We start from the raw sequence: 18317 nt of genomic DNA, 5'->3' as shown, positions 1-18317 counted from the left end.
ACCAGGGTTGGAACCCACAGCCTCTGCGTTGGAAGGCCAAGTCTTAACCACTGGACCACCAGGGAAGTCCCTTATTAAGAATCCTTTATCATTTCACAGCCTCTCTGGATTACTGTGACTTCTCTGGTGGCTCAGTGGTAAAGAATCCCCTGGCAATGCAGGAGATGGAGGAGATGCAGGAGACTTGGGTTCCATCCCTGGATTGGGAAAAATCCCCTGGAGGAGGGGACGGCAACTCACTCCAGTATTCTGGCCTGGGAAATTCCATGGACAGAGGTGCTGGCAGGCTACACTCCATGCGGTTCTAAAGAGTTGGACATGACTGAGCATGCAGGCACATACTGAACTACCCTACACCTCGTGATATGTGGCCCAATAACTCAGTTTCTTTGAGATACAACTTGTGTAAAGTGAGCTATTCCTAGAAGTGCAAAATACTAGGTGGTACCTTTCTAACTATAATGTTGTGTTAAGTTCACAGCTGGCAATTAGATGAAATTACAGTTGTTTCACAGGTTAGCTCATCAAATCTTGTTTTGAACTGTTTTTGTTTTCTAAGTAAAAGTAGACAATTCCAAAGATAAAGGAAAAACTCTCTTCTATGACTAGAGGGGAGAAGGCAATGGCACCCCACTCCAGTATTCTTGCCTGGAAAATCCCATGGACAGAGGAGCCCGGTAGGCTACAGTCCATGGGCTTGCTGGGAGTTGGACAGGACTGAGCGACTTCACTTTCACTTTTCCCTTTCATGCATTGGAGAAGGAAATGGCAACCCACTCCAGTATTCTTGCCTGGAGAATCCCAGGGACGGTGGACCCTGGTGGGCTGCCGTCTATGGGGTCGCACAGAGTCGGACATGACTGAAGCGACTTAGCAGCAGCCGCAGCATGACTAGAGGAAATTTACTTCATTCTCATAAAGGATATAGTATTCAAATTGAGCATATATGTGCTGCCCAGCAAAGCGTGTCCCGAATGGCTTTTAAAGGTGCATTTTTCTTCCCTGTAACTATATTCCCCAAGCAAGGGCCAAGAAAAAAATACTAATTTTAGCAGTTGGAAACAAGGTTTGTGTAATAAAAACATCACTGCCCACCTCCTATGTCTCCCAGACTTTGGCCCATTCCTTTTTTCTCTTCCACTTTTCCAGACGTTAAATATAGAGTGGACATCTGTAGTTAATATAGCATGAGGGAGAATTCAAATGCAACAAGGATAGAAAATAAACACATGGTGTTCCTTGGTGCTTTGTGCCACTCTTAGAATCACCAGAATCGTAACATGTTTACATGACCGCTTATTTCTAGGTAATCATCCTTGAGACACAATTCTACAATTTTAGAATAACTCTTTTGTAAAGTTCTATAAGTGCTCATTATCATCTACAGTAGGTGTTATGGGGGAAATAACGAGATATGCCTTTAAGCTTTAGATGTTTTATTCTGTGGCTTTATAAGCTGTGGGAACTTGAGAAAGTTACTTAACCTCTCTGTGCTTCGGTTTCGCCATCTGTAAATGGGAGTAGTCATGGTGCCTCCTTGGAAAGACTGTTCATGATGGAATGAAAAGTACTTAGAACAGTACCTAACCCTGGGACTAGCCCTCAATAAACACCATCTAAGCATCATTATTACTATTTTGCACATAACTACATGCAAATATAGAATATCACTTCCTGGCTATAGTCTCGAATTTAGAGTCTGATTTTGGAGTCAACTTGAATTCAAACACCAGCCCTGTTGCTTTGATTAGCTGTGACGTTAATTAAGTTTCTTAGCATCTCTTCCCAATTTGTGAGACGAAGAGGATTGACATGATTTGGTAACACAGGAGAATGCTGGCCCAGCGTTGGGTATGTCGGCATCACAGGCATGTGGTCCATGGTGATGGTCTACCTGTGGCATCAGCATTGCATCCTCCCATCCTGGATCCACATACACTTGGGCGTTAAGACCTGTTGACTTGACTTCCTGAAAACCTGTGCAATCCATCTCCATTATTTTGTCCCCACTGCTGACAAGGCTCAGAAACTGTTTGTCTTTCCCATGAAATTTTGTGATGGTTCCCTCACTGGGCCTCCCTCCTCTCCTGCTCTCCCTTCTCAGCACCATCACCATCATGATTTTTCTAGAAACACCACCCTATGAGCTTGAACTAACGCCTCCCAAACTCCTTGTAACGCACACACAAAAAATGACATTGGAGCATCCGATGGGGCCAAAGGAGGAGGCTGGGATCCACTGGCCCGGAGCTCAGGGGTGTTACCTGGGACCTCCGTACCCCTATTCATAGTGACATGGGATGTTCACTGCTGGACCGGCGTCCCATTTGGGGCCTAAGCCCCGCAGAAACCTGCCTGGTCCCGTCATTGCTGAAGTATTTATGACATGCCCTTCCCTGGACTGCCTGTGCTCTGGCCCCTCATCTCTATTGTTGTCCTTATCTTGGTGGCTGAGCCAGTGGCTGGCTGATCGGTCTCACCCTCTGACCTGAACTTCCTGAGGGTGGGGGCTGTTTTATCCCCATCTTCGTGTCTGTCCATTACAAGTGTGCTCAGTTGCTCCGTCATGTCCAACTCTTTGTGACCCCGTAGACTAGCCCGCCAGGCTCCTCTGTCCATGGAAGTTTCTAGGCAAGAATACTGGAGTGGGTTGCTATTTCCGTTGCTTTGCCGATGTTCCTGGTGGTTAATAGCTGCCTGTTTTGTTGAGTCAAATTGAGATTAATATCTTTATTTATGAATCAAGTAACTTCAAAAAATAGTTTTGAATAGGTAATCCATGGTCGTGGTACAAAATTTAAAACAAAAACACAAAAGGTGTACAGAAAAAGGTTAAGTCACCTACTTGTGAGGCAACTGCTATTTTTAGTTTCTTGAGTGTCTTCCCTTCGACGTCTCTTCATGTAACTCTTAAAAGCGAGCTACTTCATAAAAACCTACTTCCTCCTGAGCACTTCCTAATAGTATAAAGAAGGTACCAATTATTTCCTAACAAAACAGGAGACACTCTTCCCATCTTCACCTCCACTGCCCTCCCTCTCAGCTACTTCTTCCTATCCCCACTGCCGGGTGCTAAATGCATCACTGATACCACACATACACCTGTCAACCTTTCACTTTCCAACTTGTCCCTTTCAACGTGGCCTTTGACAGAAGGTATTAGAGCCTTGTTTCCTAGATCTTTTGGATTTAAAAACTGTAGCTCATCGATGGATTTCTTGACACTGCAGTCCTTCTGAAAGTATTGCTCACTGTAGCCTTCATGGGCTATTCCTGGAGTCATAAGTAAGTTTTAAAAATAAATTTAGGTGATTTGTGATGTAGAGAGGTTAAGTCTGAGAAGAATACTATTAGAAGTTACGGATAGTGTGTTGATTATGTTTCTAAAAATTTTGGTTTATTGCTGGAACATCTATGGCGGACACAGGAAAAGTTAATTTTTAAAGATAATTCCTGAGGAATAAAGTTAAGCCTGCACCCTGAATATGAAGCTAAGCGGAGATAACTAGAGAGAACTCCTGCTCAGAGATCTTAGCTAAAGTTGTTAGTGATATACCTCAGAAATGTTCGGGTGAACAAGATAAGTGACACTTTCTCTAGCAGGGTGTATGTAGCCTACTTACATGCTTGCAAATAATTCTTTTACTTTTTTTATTTCTAAAATACTAACGGGTACCCATGCACAGTTGAGTAAATAAATGCATTTCAAAATCAATGGGGGAAAAAAAACCTCCCTTATTGAAGTAATTTAGGTAAGGTCGCGAACTTGGGTTCTGTTGGGACATGCCTGCCAGGGAGCTATTTCAGTGTAAAATGCCACACTCCGGCTAGGTTCATTGCATCTTCACGTCCTCTATACTGAGGGTGACAGCCAGCGCCCAGAGTAACCGTTTTGCAGCACAGACCCTTCCCACGAGAGTCTTTGTTTTCTCGAGGCTGGATGGTGAGAGCTTTCTTTGGGACAGCTTGTTCCCATTTTGTGTCTTGCTTGGAGGCAGATGATAGACAATAGGAGCAGTGAGATTCCAGACCAGCGTGGTGGAGAGCTTTCTGCCTAGGTGAGCATTTACTTCAGAGGTTAATCTAGAAGTGATGCCGTGGAGACACATTAGATCCTATTGTCAGCGTGTGTGTGCATTCCCCCCCCTTTTTTGATTCAACCATCTGAAGCCTGAATCTCTTCATTCCTGAACTTATCTTTGAAGTCTGATCTGCTGGCCCAGCAGGCAGTGTGACTCCAGGTCTTGTGCCCTCCAGCGGGCAGTATGACTCCAGCCTCCTGTCTTACTGGTGGGAATGTCAGATTTAGCTCCAGAAGTGTTTCTGGGAAGCGCCCATCTTTTCCCATTCCCTAAAAGATTTCCTGCATTTTGTTTCATTGTTCTGTAACTTCCTGCCAGAGCCTCAGGAAACTCTACAATGTTAAAGAAGATGCTTAAGTTGAGCTGATCCTGTTTAGTTAAGAGGGGACCTTTAGAAAGGAGAACACCTCACCCCATGACACTGATTATTGTACATCCCACATTTAAATGTCTTCTAATCTCTTTGTCATGGCAGGATTTTACTCAAAAAAAGTGGTTATCTTGTTATCTCAGGCCCAGCACATGAATTCTTTCCTGCCCCAAAGACTACTTTTCCTGTTTCTCCCAGTTGATGGCATTCTTTTTTGTCGCCTTGGTTTCTTCTTCCATTCCTTTCTTTTCTTTTTTCTGTATGCTTATCCAAATCGTCCCTCTGCATTTTTGTTTCTTCCTTTCAAAAGGTCCCTGGGGACTTTCCCGGTGGTCCAGTGGTTAAGACTCTGCCTTCCAATGCAGGGGGTGCAGGTTCAGTGCCTGATCAGGGAATTGAGGTCCCTAGTGTGTTGGTGTTAGTCACTCAGTCATGTCTGACTCTGCCACCCCGTGGACTGTAACCCACCAGGCTCCTCTGTCCATGGGAGTCTCCAGGCAAGAATACTGGAGTGGGTTGCCATTCCTTTCTCCAGGGGATCTCCCTGACCCAGGGATCAAACCCAAGCCTCAGGCATTGCAGGCAGATTCTTTACCACTGAGCTACCAGGGAACCTCATGGTCCCTAAGGTACAGCCAAAAATTAAATAAATAAGTTTAAAAGGTCCCCGATTTTTTTGCCTTTGTTCCTCTTTATGACACTGCAGATGATCACTGGCTGTCGAGACAACTATCACACGAGGGAGTTACGACTTCACAGGTTTAGTAGGACGGAAACTTTATTCCTGTTTGGATGCCAGAGGTGGAAGGAATTTTACAGTCAGCCTTCAAGATGGGCCTTTTGGGATTCTAATTTAAATAGTTGTTTCCAGAACTGTCTCTGCCGCTTGGCATGCTTCCTGTCCCTGTTGCTCTGTCCAGTGGTGGGCACCCTTTCCCATCCTCAAAGTTCCCATTGTCCATCCTTCAGCCCCTTCCTTCTGAATCTCCAGCTCTGGCATTTCTGTCTTTGTTTTTCTACACAATCTAGTTTTTCCAGCTCTTTACACCTCTGCCCTGCCTTTGTGGCTATACTTTTGTTCACTCGAGAGGTTTACAGGTGGGAGAGTTCGAGATACTCATGAACTTGTGAAATGTCTTGGGGAACTCCACTGCTCTTATTGTAAGGGAGCTGGCATAAAATCCTTGATACCTTCTTGGGCTATGGAGTAATGTTTTCTTGTGGGATTGTTGTCATTTCTAGTCAGTTTTTCTCATTTTTCCCCTGCGTTTGCTCATTCACTTACCTGCTCAGCTTCATGCACTGAACATGTAGTGGATCTTCTACCAGCCAGGCCCCAAGTCAGGATGTGTCCTGTGGTCCTTGTTCTCAGCAGCTTTCCTCATTTTGATTCCGAGTGGACATTCTTGATGGAGGAAGTCCAATTCTTGCCTATCTAGAAAGAAATGTTCTCTGTGAGAAATTATGGTGGAGGAACGGTTGGGAGATTCAAGTAGCACCAGTGGAAATTAGTGTCTATATTTTGCTTGCTTCCAGTCACATAAATTCATGTTGCAATGAACAGCGGCCCAGTGGTGGGCAAGGAATGGGGAGGGAGGGGAATTGAGCTCCTGGTGGCTGCCTCATCAAACTTCCTGTTGGGTGACATCTACTCCTCCACGCTTCTTCCTTTCTGACATGGAAACACACAGCTCACCTGTTTGGTGACTCCTTTGAGCCCTCACAGAGTGGGTACAGTTAATACAGGCGTTTTCTCTCTAGGCTGCATGTTTGATTTTAATCACAGCAATGTGGAGGCCTCAACCCCAGGGATTACAGTTTCTGTGGTCTCAGGTGAGGGTTAGTCATTTGCACTTTTAGGAGATCGTTTCCGTGTTTGGCTTATGACTTCCCTCTTAGCTCCACCAGCAAAATAAGAGCCATTCTTCCTTCTACATCCCCAACACCCACCCCCATCACCCCCCACATACACACCAGACACACTACACACACACGCCACATAAACTTACATATTCAACAAGTATTTGTTGAGTTTCTAGAATGTTCCACCCTCTGGTGGCCAGTGGTCCTTGAATCCCCAGAGCTGTAGTCAAGCAGACATAAGAAGTACCTGAGGAATCCTACTACGCATGTCCCTCAGTTTAAATTTGTAGGAATTTTTGTTTCTGAATGCCTTGACCACCACCATTGCCCAAGCTACTGCCGTGAAACAATGAACTGAAAACAGAAAGAGAACACTGGTTAAAAACGTTATTTCTACTGCACTGGGTTTTCTTTTAGTTTAAAGACAGTGACTACTCTATTGACTTCAGTCTTGTTTGCATTTGTTGACCATCTCTTGGAGTTCTATTTTTATATAGAGTTTTTGTTCAAAAGAACTCTACCTGCCTGCGTTTGGAGGATGTTGTTTAAGTGGAAGACAGCTGTTCCCCTCCAGGCTCTTGGGGCTAAGCCAGCCTGGTCTTCTCAGGAACAGAACAAAGGCACACAGAATTTATGTCACAGATGGATTTTTGTTTGATAAAAATCACTTATTACTGAAGGGAAGAATGGCCTATTCTCTCCAGAAATATGAGCAGAACATTTAGTGTGCCTTTAGAGCTTCCCACTTTGTTGGTTTTGTTTTAACCATTATAATTGACCAAGTTGAGCTGTACCTCTTTTTCTGTGGTCAAACATTCCCTGAAAATTTGTGCACGAGAGGGTTTTCTGTGAATGACATGATTTCAAATTCAGGATTCAAATAATTCAGAAATAATATTTGAAGGAATTGGCTAGATTTTCGATATGTATTTCTGGCCTCTCTGTTGCTCCGTTGATCCATATGTCTATTCCTAAGCTAACTCTGTCTGGATTCCTTTGACTTTGTAGTAAGTTTTGAACTAGGGGGAGTAAACCATTCCACACTGTTGACTTTCTCTAAATTGCTTTGACAGTTCTAGGTCCTTTGCATTTCCATTAATGTCAGCTTGTCAATTTCTACAAAAGAGATGGCTGGGATTTTGGTAGGAATTAGAGTGAATCTGTAGATCAGTGTGGGGAGAAGTACTGTCTGATAATATTGAGTTTTCCTGTCTATATATAAGAAACATCGTCATTCGTTTTGATATGATTCAATTTCTCTCAGAAATGTTTCATAGTTTTTAGCATATTGGTCTTCAATTTCCTTTGTTACTTTTTCTTAAGTGTTTTTTTCTTTTTCAGCAAAAAGTCTAGGATGTATGGAGAGCTGATCTGGCCCTTCTCTGATGCCCATAAATACTAATATATGTATAAATGAATCACTTTGCTATATACCTGAATCATTGTAAGTCAAATATACTCAATTAAAAAAAAAAGAGAAGTTGTACATAAATGTGGCCTATTTGAGAGTTACCTATTTATGTGGTCCGGCCTGGGCCTTGATTTCCTCATTACTAATGTGTGGAAATAGACTAAATTTTCCCTGACTGTATTATCATAATGAATATATAGGGAAGAATTTTTAAAATGAAAGAAAATTAGTATTATTGTTGTTGTTCAGTCATTAAATCGTGTCTGACTCTTTGTGACCCCATGGATTGTAGCACTCCAGGCTTCTCCGTCCTTCACTATCTCCCAGAGTTTGCTCAAACTCATGTCCATTGAGTCAGTGATGCCATCCAACCATCCTTGGTCACCCCCTTCTCCTCTTGCCCTCAATCTTTCCCAGCATCAGGGTCTTTTCCAAAAAATAACTTGAGAAACCTTAATTTAATTAGACAAGAGGGGTAGAGGTGGGGCCTCAAGGGCACTGCTGTGTCCATGACCTTCCCTGCATCTCTCCAGCTCTTTTCCTCACTAGGATCGGAAGATGTCCCCTCCTTCTGAGAATGGCCCTGTTTTGCTAAGATCCTCTCCTCTCATCTGTCACCTAGACCTGGACTGTCTCCCGGAAGCTCAAATGCAAGATCCCAGGGTGGTCAGGGGATGTCCTCTGCTGTGCTGTCCCCTCTGGCCCGCCCCCTCCTCCCCACTGTGCAGAGCCCTCCCCAGGCCTCTGTGAAAAGACAGTGGGTCAGAACACCAGCAGCATCAGGACACGATGGGCTGAAAGGGCTGGATCTCTGTCATCATTAGGCAGGGAGGGTACATAAACTTCTTTACATTTTAACATCCCTGAAGCCTTTCACTGTGCCTTCAACAGCATCATTTTCAGTATGGATGAACTCACCACGGGCAGCACCACTTGGATGAACAGGGCTGAGGAATCAAGACCCTGGTTTGCTTTAATAGCTCCCCTGGTTGCCGCATAGGGACCTTGTTCCTATGTTACGTCTTTCAGTTTGGAGGCCTTGACCTTTTTTCCTTCTTTACAGTAAGCCCAAAACCTTGGTTTTAACCAAGATCCCCCAGTTCCCTCTAAAAATAGTTTTCCAATGTCTCCAAGATGTGAATGTAGGACGGGGAATCTAGAGTTCTGGTTAAATAGTGACAGAACCCTCCGGAGGAAGCGTGATCTTACTCATCAGTCTGATGAACTTTGTGCCAAGCCTCAGCCGAATTAACCAATCCCGTTGTGTTAGAGCTGGAAACATCCCAAGAGATCATTTCATCTGTTGAAGTCAGAGCAGCAGCCCCAGGGGGATACTGAACCATGAAGAAGCTTAGCCCCAGCCCAGCCCAGCCCAGCCCTGCAGAATATTTGCGTTTGTAACAAGATCGCCTCACGGGGTGATTTGATAAAAGTTTGAGAAGTTCTGCTTGAACTCTTTCTCTGCTCAGCTGAGCCCAGAATGAATTTCAAGTTATCTCCTGCAGAGCTCAAGGATAAGGATCACAATTGTGGATGCCAAGGGTCATCTTCTATTCATTCCACCACAGGTCACATTCACGTTTCTCTTAGCATCATTTTTATGTTGTGCATCTTCATCACTGGGAGCTTGAGCATTTTTTCCATCTTTGCCCAGGTTGTGTGGTGCTTGCTGGTGGGGGTTGGGGGGTTGGGGGGTGGGGTTGAGGGGTGGGAGACTGGTTTGGGGAAATGTGGAAGGTCCAGAACCTCCCCCTGGGAGGCTTGTCCTTTTTTTTATTTCAGCCACTGTTGAGATTCTGCTCATTCCAGAGCCCAGTGGGTTCACTTCCCTCATGTGTGAGGCCCTGTTCTGTCTTTACCCACGTGGGGCTTGGTCCTATTCAACAAGGAAGCACTGCGCACATGGGGTGAAGAACCCAAGTCTCTGTCCTCAAGCCCGTATTCTTTGTGTCACGTCTCTTCTGTTTGGAAACAGCTTTGGAGAAAAGTACATGCCTTCCTGCTTCCCACTGAGGATCCGCCTGTTGGGGGGACCTGCCTCTTCTGCTTTTTCTTGGAACATCGGGTCACAGGAGAGTCTGGATCACTGGCAGAGACGGCCAGCAAGCCACTGTAACAGAGGGACAGACTAGGAGTCTGCAGCGTGAGGGAGCCAAGGGAGGGGAGTTTAGAGCCAGAGAGAAAAGCCCTTGTTTACAGAAGCTACTGTGGAGCCAAGTGAACTTCATGTCGGGGAATGGAGACCTTGACAAGGGCCTTTTGAGTGATTTAAGGAATAGAATCTGAACTGAAGTTGAGTGAAGAGCCAGTGTGAGACCAGGAACTGGAGACAGTGACCACCACTACTCTCATATATATCCTTGATTCAGTAACAGCTTTAAAAAAAAAATAAATTAGAAAAGTGATCACATTAAGTGTATGTATTCCAGATGGAGCTAATGGTAAAGAACCTGTCTGCCATTGCAGAAGAGGTAGGCTACCCACTCCAGTATTCTTGCCCAGAGAACCCCTATGGACAGAGGAGCCTGGCGGCTACAGTCCATAGAGTCGCACAGAGTCGGACACGACTGAAGGGACTTAGCACACACCTTCTGGATAAGGAGACAGCCCAATCGCTACTAGTACTATGGTTTTTTTCAATTTACCATTGAAAAAATAATGGTGCTAGAACTCAGAAAATGCAATGTTATCAACCCCAGTGAGGTCCATACCAAGATAGCATGACTCTGGACTTTTGATTGGGGTGTTTACCCTGGTTATCAAGAGTATTTGTCTATTGTTGGCCTCAGGTGGAAGATATGGCAAATGCTTTCATTCTTTGTAAGCTGTCCCTCTAGGTATGTTCTGGAATAAATGGACCTGTAATCTGGTGGGTTCAACCACCTCAGGGTCATTGTTCTGGTGTGAGAGATGGTTACGCTTTAGGCGTCTCCACAGCCAAGTGGTTTGACCAGAGGTTCATGGGTGTTCCTGAGGACAGCCCTGGATTGATGCATTCAGGAGGCACATCCAGAACCAGATACGTAATTTTAAGAGAGTTGATGAGAAATGGAAGTGTGTGTGTGGGGGGTCCTTGTTTAAATGACAAAAAACTTCCCTTTTCGACAGAGCTTTAAACCAAGGGTGACTGCACACCCATGAAGTAGCCATTGGCACATAAAGAGAATGCCAAAACTTGAAGCATAAACAAGTGAAATCTATGTGATAGAGCTCAGAAATGGCAGACGAAGGGGGAGAAAATTGCTAAGGCTACTAAGACCTTGAAGGGTTTGTGGAAAAGTTGGTGGTCTGTGGAAGCAATGGCTGGTCAGAAAATGTTAAATTAATTGATGTTTTTAGGTGTTTAAGCAAATAATATAAACATTGCAGACATGATCAATGATACAAGCAAAATATAACTTCATTTTCATTCTGCAGAGTTGTTCCTTTTCCCACTCAAAAGCTGCACTTGTGTTTTGATTGCTGAATTCACTGACGCAGTAGACACGAATTTGAGCAAACTCCAGGAGATAGGGAAGGACAGGGAAGCCTAGTGTGCTGCAGTCCATGGGGGTGCAAAGAGTCGGACGTGACTTAGAGACTGAACAACAAAATAAGCTGAATTCCCTCCTGTAAGAATTCGGAAGGAGGGGAAAAGGCAGTGCCTTCCCAGGGTAATAAGAATGATTTGAAATTAAAAAATAACCACGAATGTTCTGGTGCTTTTGTGCTTTGCCTGTGTGCAATCATGATTTTGATCAGATAGAGCTTTTTAGTTGCTGCCCTTCAATTTCAGTTTTGTGGAAACAAAAGAGAAAACCTCTTAATGAATGAATTGTAGCTATGGTCTCTTCTACTAAACTTGGGTGTTGAATCAAAACTCACAGTGTCATCAAACAAAAGCATTAAGGAACCTATGTGGGAGGAGAAGGCAGTCTTGATAAATTGTTATTTTCTACAGACAATATTTGGGCCAAGGTCTTCATGGCTTGTTTATCTTACAGTGAGAAACTCTGCCTTTGTCAAGGACACCTCCAGCCCATTGCCATGGAAATGGACACTGGAAAAGGCTTCCAAGGCCTTTTGCCCACCACCCCCTCTGGGTTTTCTGAGATTAGATTTCTTTTCATCTCCCCATGTGAGAAAAAAGGTTAAGGGTGTTAAATGCCAAACTCCCAGGGGCTGGGGTTTGACTTCTCCTTCAAGACCCTGTGAGGTATTTCTCTCTCTCTCCCATCTATTTTTTTTTTCCCCACTGTGCTGGAAAGGGCCTTGGAATCTCTGGAATATTTTAACACTTTTTGTAACAGCCATCACTGATTAAATTGTTTGTTGTTTTTCAGTCACTAAGTCGTGTCTGACTCTTTGCAACCTCATGGATTGCAGCATGCCAGGCTTCCCTGTCCTTCACTATCTCCCAGAGTTTGCTAAGATTCATGTTCATCAAGTTGGTGATGCTATCTAACCATCTTATTCTCTGCGCCCTCTTCTCCTTTTGCCTTCATCAGTCTTTCTCAGCATCAGGGTCTTTTCCAGTGGGTGGGCTCTTCCCACCGGGTGGCCAAAGGATTAGAGCTTCAACGTCAGTCCTTCCAATGAATATTCAGGGTTGATTTCCTTTAGGATTGACTGGTTTGATCTCCTTGCAGCCCAAGGGACTGTCAAGAGTCTTCCCCAGCACCACAATTCGAAAGCATCAATTCTTTGGCACTCAGCCTTCTTTATGGTCCAACTCTCACATCCGTACTGACTACTGGAAAAATCATAGCTTTGACTATCCAAACCTTTGTTGGCAAAGTGATGTCTCTGCTTTTGAATACACTGTCTAGGTTTGTCATAGCTTTTCTTCCAAGGAGCAAGCATCTTTTAATTTCCTGGCTGCAGTCACTGTCTGCAGTGATTTTGGAGCCCTGGAAAATAAAATCTGATACTGCTACCACTTTTTCCTTTCTGTTTGCCATGAAGTGATGGGACCAGATGCCGTGATCTTAGTTTTTTCAATGTTGAATTTTAAGCCAGCTTTTTCAAAATTCTTCTCTTTCACCTTCATCAAGAGACTTTTTAGTTCCTCTTCACTTTCTACCATTAGAGTGTTATCATCTGCATATCTGAGGTTATTGATATTTCTTCCAGCAGTCTTGATTCCTGCCTGTGATTCATCCAGCCCGGCATTCACTTGATGTACTCCGCATAGAAGTTAAATAAGCAGGGTGACAATATACAGCCTTGTCATACTCCTTTCCTAATTTTGAACCAGTTAGCTCTCCCACGTTCAGTTCTAACTGTTGCTTCTTGGCACACATGCAGGTTTCTCAGGAGACAGACTGTGAAGAAAGAGTTAAAAAGCAGAGTCTAGTATCTGTCATACAGAGTGAAGTGGAGAAAGAGAAAAAATATTGTATATTAACGCATATATGTGGAATCTAGAAGAATGGTACTGATGATTCCATTTGCAGGGCACAAGTAGAGATGCAGATGTAGAGAATGGACTTGTGGACATGAGGGAGGGGGGCGGTGGGAAGAATTGGGAGAGTAGCATTGACATATATACACCACCATGTGTAAAATAGCTAGCTAGTGGGAAGCTTCTATCTAGCACAGGGAGCTCAGCTCAGTGCTCTGTGATGCCCTAGAGGGGTTTAAGGGGGTGGTGGGAGGGAGGCTTTAGAGGGAGGGTATATATGTGTGTATATAGCTGACTCACTTTGTTGTACAGCAGAAACCAACATGACAGAGTAAAGCAACTATAACCCAATTAAAAAATAATTTAAAAAAACCGCTGGTGAGTGAGAATGAATTTATTTCATGCTTGATGGGTTTGGCGTTATGAAGTCTTTAGCCACTGGTTAAATATAGGATGAAAAAATGAATCCATTGTGTGTCCCGAATGAGGGCAAAGGGATGAATCACGGTAACATTAGCTAAAGTAAATAATGTCTCCTGACAAAAGTGTACAGTGGTCTCATGCCTTAAGTGCACGGCCAGGTGATGGGAACCCGTGATCCATGTGCCAGCTACAGTCCTCGTTCTGCTTTTGATTTTTGTGTGTAGATCGAACTTTTGTTCTCGGTGGATTCTCGATCCCAGTGCCCTTTCTCACCCTTTAGTGTCCTATTTCTCCTCCTACTTGAAGCTCACGTTAGTTGTTTTTTATTGAAATACTTCAATAGTCTTTTGTTAGTGTCTTTAGCGCTAGTTTTTTTAAATTAATTTTTATTGGAGTATAGTTGCTTTACAATGTTGGGTTGCTTTCTGCTATACAGCAAAGTGAATCAGCTCTACGTATGTATGTGCTGTGCTGTGCTCAGTCACCCAGTCATGTCTGACTCTTTGCAACCCCATAGACTGTAGCCCGCCAGGCACCTCTGTCCATGGGGATTTTCCAGCAAGAATGCTGGAATGAGTTGCCATACCCTCCTCCAGGGGATCTTCCCAACCCAGGAATGGAACCCAGGTCTCCCCCATTGCAGGCGGATTCTTAACCAGCTGAGCTACCAGGGAAGCCCTGAGGTATATATATATATCCCTTCTTTTTTGGATTTCCTTCCCATTTAGGTCACCACAGACCACTGAGTAGAGTTCTCTGAGCTCTGAAATACTGAAGTATTTCGGTAGTCTTTGAAAACATTTAGCAACCTGAGGAATTTTTTAAAATTCTTTTTCAAACATGCTTCTTCCAGTGCAAATTTCCAGCTTTCTTTCATCCTCTCACAGCTGTGGTCATAGACAGTGAGGAATAATAATTATTCTAGAACTGTGGAATGAGAGCAAATGTAATAAGTAAAGAATAAGTTTTAGTGAATGTTTCTTTTCCCCCCAAACATGAGCTTATCCGAGAAGAAAGATTTAGTTTTAGTGAAAAGCAAATGCACCACTACAGATTTTTGAAATTAGTCAGTTCAAGGCGTTTCTACACAATCATGCTAACGAAGGGGTTTCTCTTTCTTTTGATTAGGGGTGTCTTTACAATACCACCCAGATGAAGAAGCACCCATCAGCCAATGCAGGAGACACGGGTTCTATCCTTGGTTTGGGAAGATCCCCTGGAGGAGGAAATGGCAACCCTCTCCAGTATTCTTGCCTGGGAAATCCCACAGACAGAGGAGGCTGGTGGGCTGCAGCCCAAGGGGTCACAAAGAGTCGGACATGACTGAGCAATTGAGCACGGGTGTGAGTGCTCTAAAACTTGTGTAGTGCAAGAACAACCTGTTGTTGATTCCTACAATTAAGATATTATTCACCGAAATTATGTTGATGTTCACACAGCTTCAACTTCTTTTTCTCAGTGACTCAGAGTATAGGCTCCTGAATGGAGAAGCAGATGCCCTCCTGACCTCCACTCCCTCCATAACTCGAGGCCCTTGCAGGTCAGGGTAGGGGGAGCCCCGAGCAGGAAGTGGGCAGTTCTCTTGATCTCTGGCAACTGAAGGGGGAGGAAAAAAAGAGAAAGTGAGAACATTTTTAGAGTTAGCTGGTAAAGGATTTGTTGACAGAGAAATGCATTGTTAACTAAGTTCCTGTGACCTTTTTTCTTCTCCTCGCTTGGCTGGTCTGTGGGAAGGGAATGGAAGAGGGTTGATTGTACTGCAAATCTAAATGCACAGACATGACCCAGAGCCCAGAAAACTCCGTTGCAGCTCTTTAGATGTGACACCACAGTTTCAAACTCATTGTATTTTAAATTGTCAGTTCATAACATACATTCAAACCAGATTACCAGAATATTGTGGTCATAAAGGAAGGAGAAAATTAATATTTACCTCAGTACCAAAAATAATAAGTATCAGCTTCTCCCCCCATGTAAGATGCAGTCCCAAGAATTACTTGTCACTGTAAGAATTAGATCATTTTACTGCATAAAATATGTGTCTTAACTACTGGTTGATAAAAAGAATAAATTGAGGAACTGCATAATTAAACATAAAAGTACATCTGTTTTATTCATTAAGCATTTTTAATTAAGAAATCCCAAAAGCATGTGATAAAAATGACCAACTTTAAGTTAAAAATGAGAAAACATGTTTTATACTTAGTATACTATGTAAGTCTGTTATGTTTCAAAATTAAGAGTAATACTCTAGAATACAATATTCCATGACTATTTTCTGTTGAGAAACTAACAGTTCATTGATTTGATTAGGGTCATTCTCCTAGGATAGAACTACTAATTTGTTTTTTTGGTGGCTCAGTTGTGTCCAACTCTTTGCTACTCCATGAACTATAGCCTGCCAGGCTCCTCTGTCCATGGGATTTTCCAGGCAAGAATACTAAAGAGGGTTGCCATTTCCTCCTCCAGGGAGTCTTCCCAGATTAGCGATTGAACCCACGTCTCCTGCATTGACACGTGGATTCTTTACCACTGAGCCACCAGGGTAGCCCATAGAACTGCTAGGATAGCTCTGTTTTATGTGGAAAGTCTTTGGAAGACTACCTAGTAAGTTTTTTTTTTTTTTTTTAGTAGTAGATGCATGGTGAGGTTTGTTGTTGTTTTTTTTTTTTTTAATGTACTTGGGCTTCCCAGGTGGCGCTAGTGGTAAAGAACCCTTTTCCCTTTGGTGACTATAAATTGGCCATCTTCTGTGGCTCAGATGGTAAAGAATCCACCTGCCAAAATGCAGGAGACCCAGGTTCGATCCCTGGGTTGGGAAGATCCCCTGGAGAAGAGAATGGCAACCCACTCCAGTATTCTTGCCTGGAGAATACTATGGACAGAGGAGGCTGGTAGGGCTCCTACATAGACTGTAGGGCTATAGTCCATGGGATTGCAAAGAGTCAGACATGACTGAGTGACTAACACTTCTGCTTCACCAGCAGAGTGAGATGCAGTGATATGACCTGTGGTTTCAAGTGGCTGAGCTGATCTGGTGACTTTGACTTTCAGGCCTGTTCCCTGCCATCCTCAACCTTGCCAGCAATGCACACATCAGCACCAATGCGACCTGCGGGGAGAAGGGGCCAGAGACGTACTGCAAGCTGGTGGAGCATGTGCCTGGGCGGGCCATGCGCAATGCCCAGTGCCGGGTCTGCGATGGCAGCAGCGTCAACCCCAAAGGCAAGTGGGGCCCCCGTAGGAACGTACCCCTTCCTAAACGATTACTGGAGACTTCTGTTAGGAAGCCATGGACCTGTGTTCTCCTTACTGCTGTTCATTTCCACTGTATTACAGTTTAGGAGTTAAAAACCTTAAACCACAATCTGAGAGCGTAGTGGGTTTTTGTTTTCCTTCCACAGAACGGCATCCGATATCCAACGCCATCGACGGCACCAATAATTGGTGGCAGAGTCCTAGTATCCAGAATGGGAGAGAATACCACTGGGTCACGATCACGCTGGACCTGAGGCAGGTGGGTGAGGCTGGAGGCGCTGCAGGACGCGGTGGGTTGTTGGGTTGTAATCTCGTGTTGTTCTTGTTTAGTCACTAAGTTGTGTCTGACTGTTTGTGACTCCATGGACAATAGACTTCCCTGACCTTCACCATCTCCTGGAGTTTGCTCAAACTCATGTCCATTGAGTCAGTGATACCATCCAACCATCTCATCCTCTGTCGCCTTCTCCTCCTGCCCTCAATCTTTCCCAGCATCAGGGTCTTTTCCAATGAACTGGCACCTTGCATCAGGTGGCCAAAATATTGGAGCTTCAGCTTCAGTATCAGTCCTTCCAATGAATATTCAGGACTGATTTCCTTTAGGATTGACTGGTTTCATCTCCTTGCTGTCCAAATGACTCTCGAGAGTCTTCTCTAGCACCGCAGCTTGAAAGCATCAATTCTTCGGTGCTCAGCCTTCTTTATGGTCCAAGACTCACATCCATTCATGACTGCTGGAAAAATCATAGCTTTGACTATCTGGACCTTTGTCAGCAAAGTGATGTCTCTGCTTTTTAATACACTAGGTTTGTTACAGCTTTTCTTCCAAGGAGCAAGCGTCTTTTAAATGCTTCTTATACACAAGGAGAGTGCACTTATTTCCTAACATGTTTACATCCTGGTCTCACTGTTTTTCCAGTTGGTGAATTTGAGTGAAACACAGAGTTTGTCCTTGGTACTGATTCTTGTCACGTTTATCATGCCCAGCTATCCTTGGGGTGATGAGTGGAATTGTTCCCATGTGGTTTGATTTTCCTAGACACTGTGTCAGGATGCTGATCATCCATCCACCCGTGATGCCTTGACAAGTGGTACCCAGTGTCCACACACATACAGCTGGTGGGGGCACAAAACACATGCATTTGCTGCCTTTCAAGCTTATTATCTTACTGTTTTCACCATGCAGCTCTAGTAAAGGGTTCTGTGTAGAAAATAAGGCTTGGAAACAGGAGATGGCATTAAACCTCTGGATTCTGTGATGCTGTGTACGAGAGCTATGAGCACCCCAGTGCTCAGTGAGGAAGCCTTCAGCACCAGCTAGGAAAGGCAGCGTTTAATTGGCTTAGATCACATGTGTATCTCCCTAGCTTTGCTCAAGACCACACAGGAGAATGGAGAGAAATACAATATGAGTCCTGGTTGCCCCAAATATTTCTAGGGAAAGGGAGGAAAAGGAAAGAAATCTTGAGTGAAAGGGATGAAAAAGAAAGGTGACAGCTATTGTCAAATTTCTATTTCAGTTCTCTG

General features: G+C 44.0%; 1 protein-coding gene across 3 annotated transcripts in view; it reads left to right on the top strand.

The window, feature by feature from the left end:
* LAMA1 (laminin subunit alpha 1) overlaps positions 1–18317 on the top strand; it is a 123607-nt gene that overhangs the window by 2378 nt on the left and 102912 nt on the right. For all 3 annotated transcript variants that reach the window (XR_014075013.1, XM_081563138.1, XM_081563139.1), the window contains exons 2-3: positions 16587–16757; positions 16937–17049. Coding sequence is in view for 2 of the 3 variants with exons in the window: in XM_081563138.1 (XP_081419264.1) it covers positions 16587–16757; positions 16937–17049 (284 nt within the window). In the remaining variant the exon portion in view is untranslated. The remainder of the gene's footprint in view (positions 1–16586; positions 16758–16936; positions 17050–18317) is intronic.

This window comes from Giraffa tippelskirchi, chromosome 14 (assembly GCF_054371585.1).
Source record: "Giraffa tippelskirchi isolate mGirTip1 chromosome 14, T2T-mGirTip1v1.2.pri, whole genome shotgun sequence".
In the NCBI taxonomy this organism is placed as follows: Eukaryota; Metazoa; Chordata; class Mammalia; order Artiodactyla; family Giraffidae; genus Giraffa; species Giraffa tippelskirchi.
The sequence above is the reverse complement of the archived record's forward strand: the minus strand, read 5'-3'. Positions and strand labels throughout refer to the sequence as shown.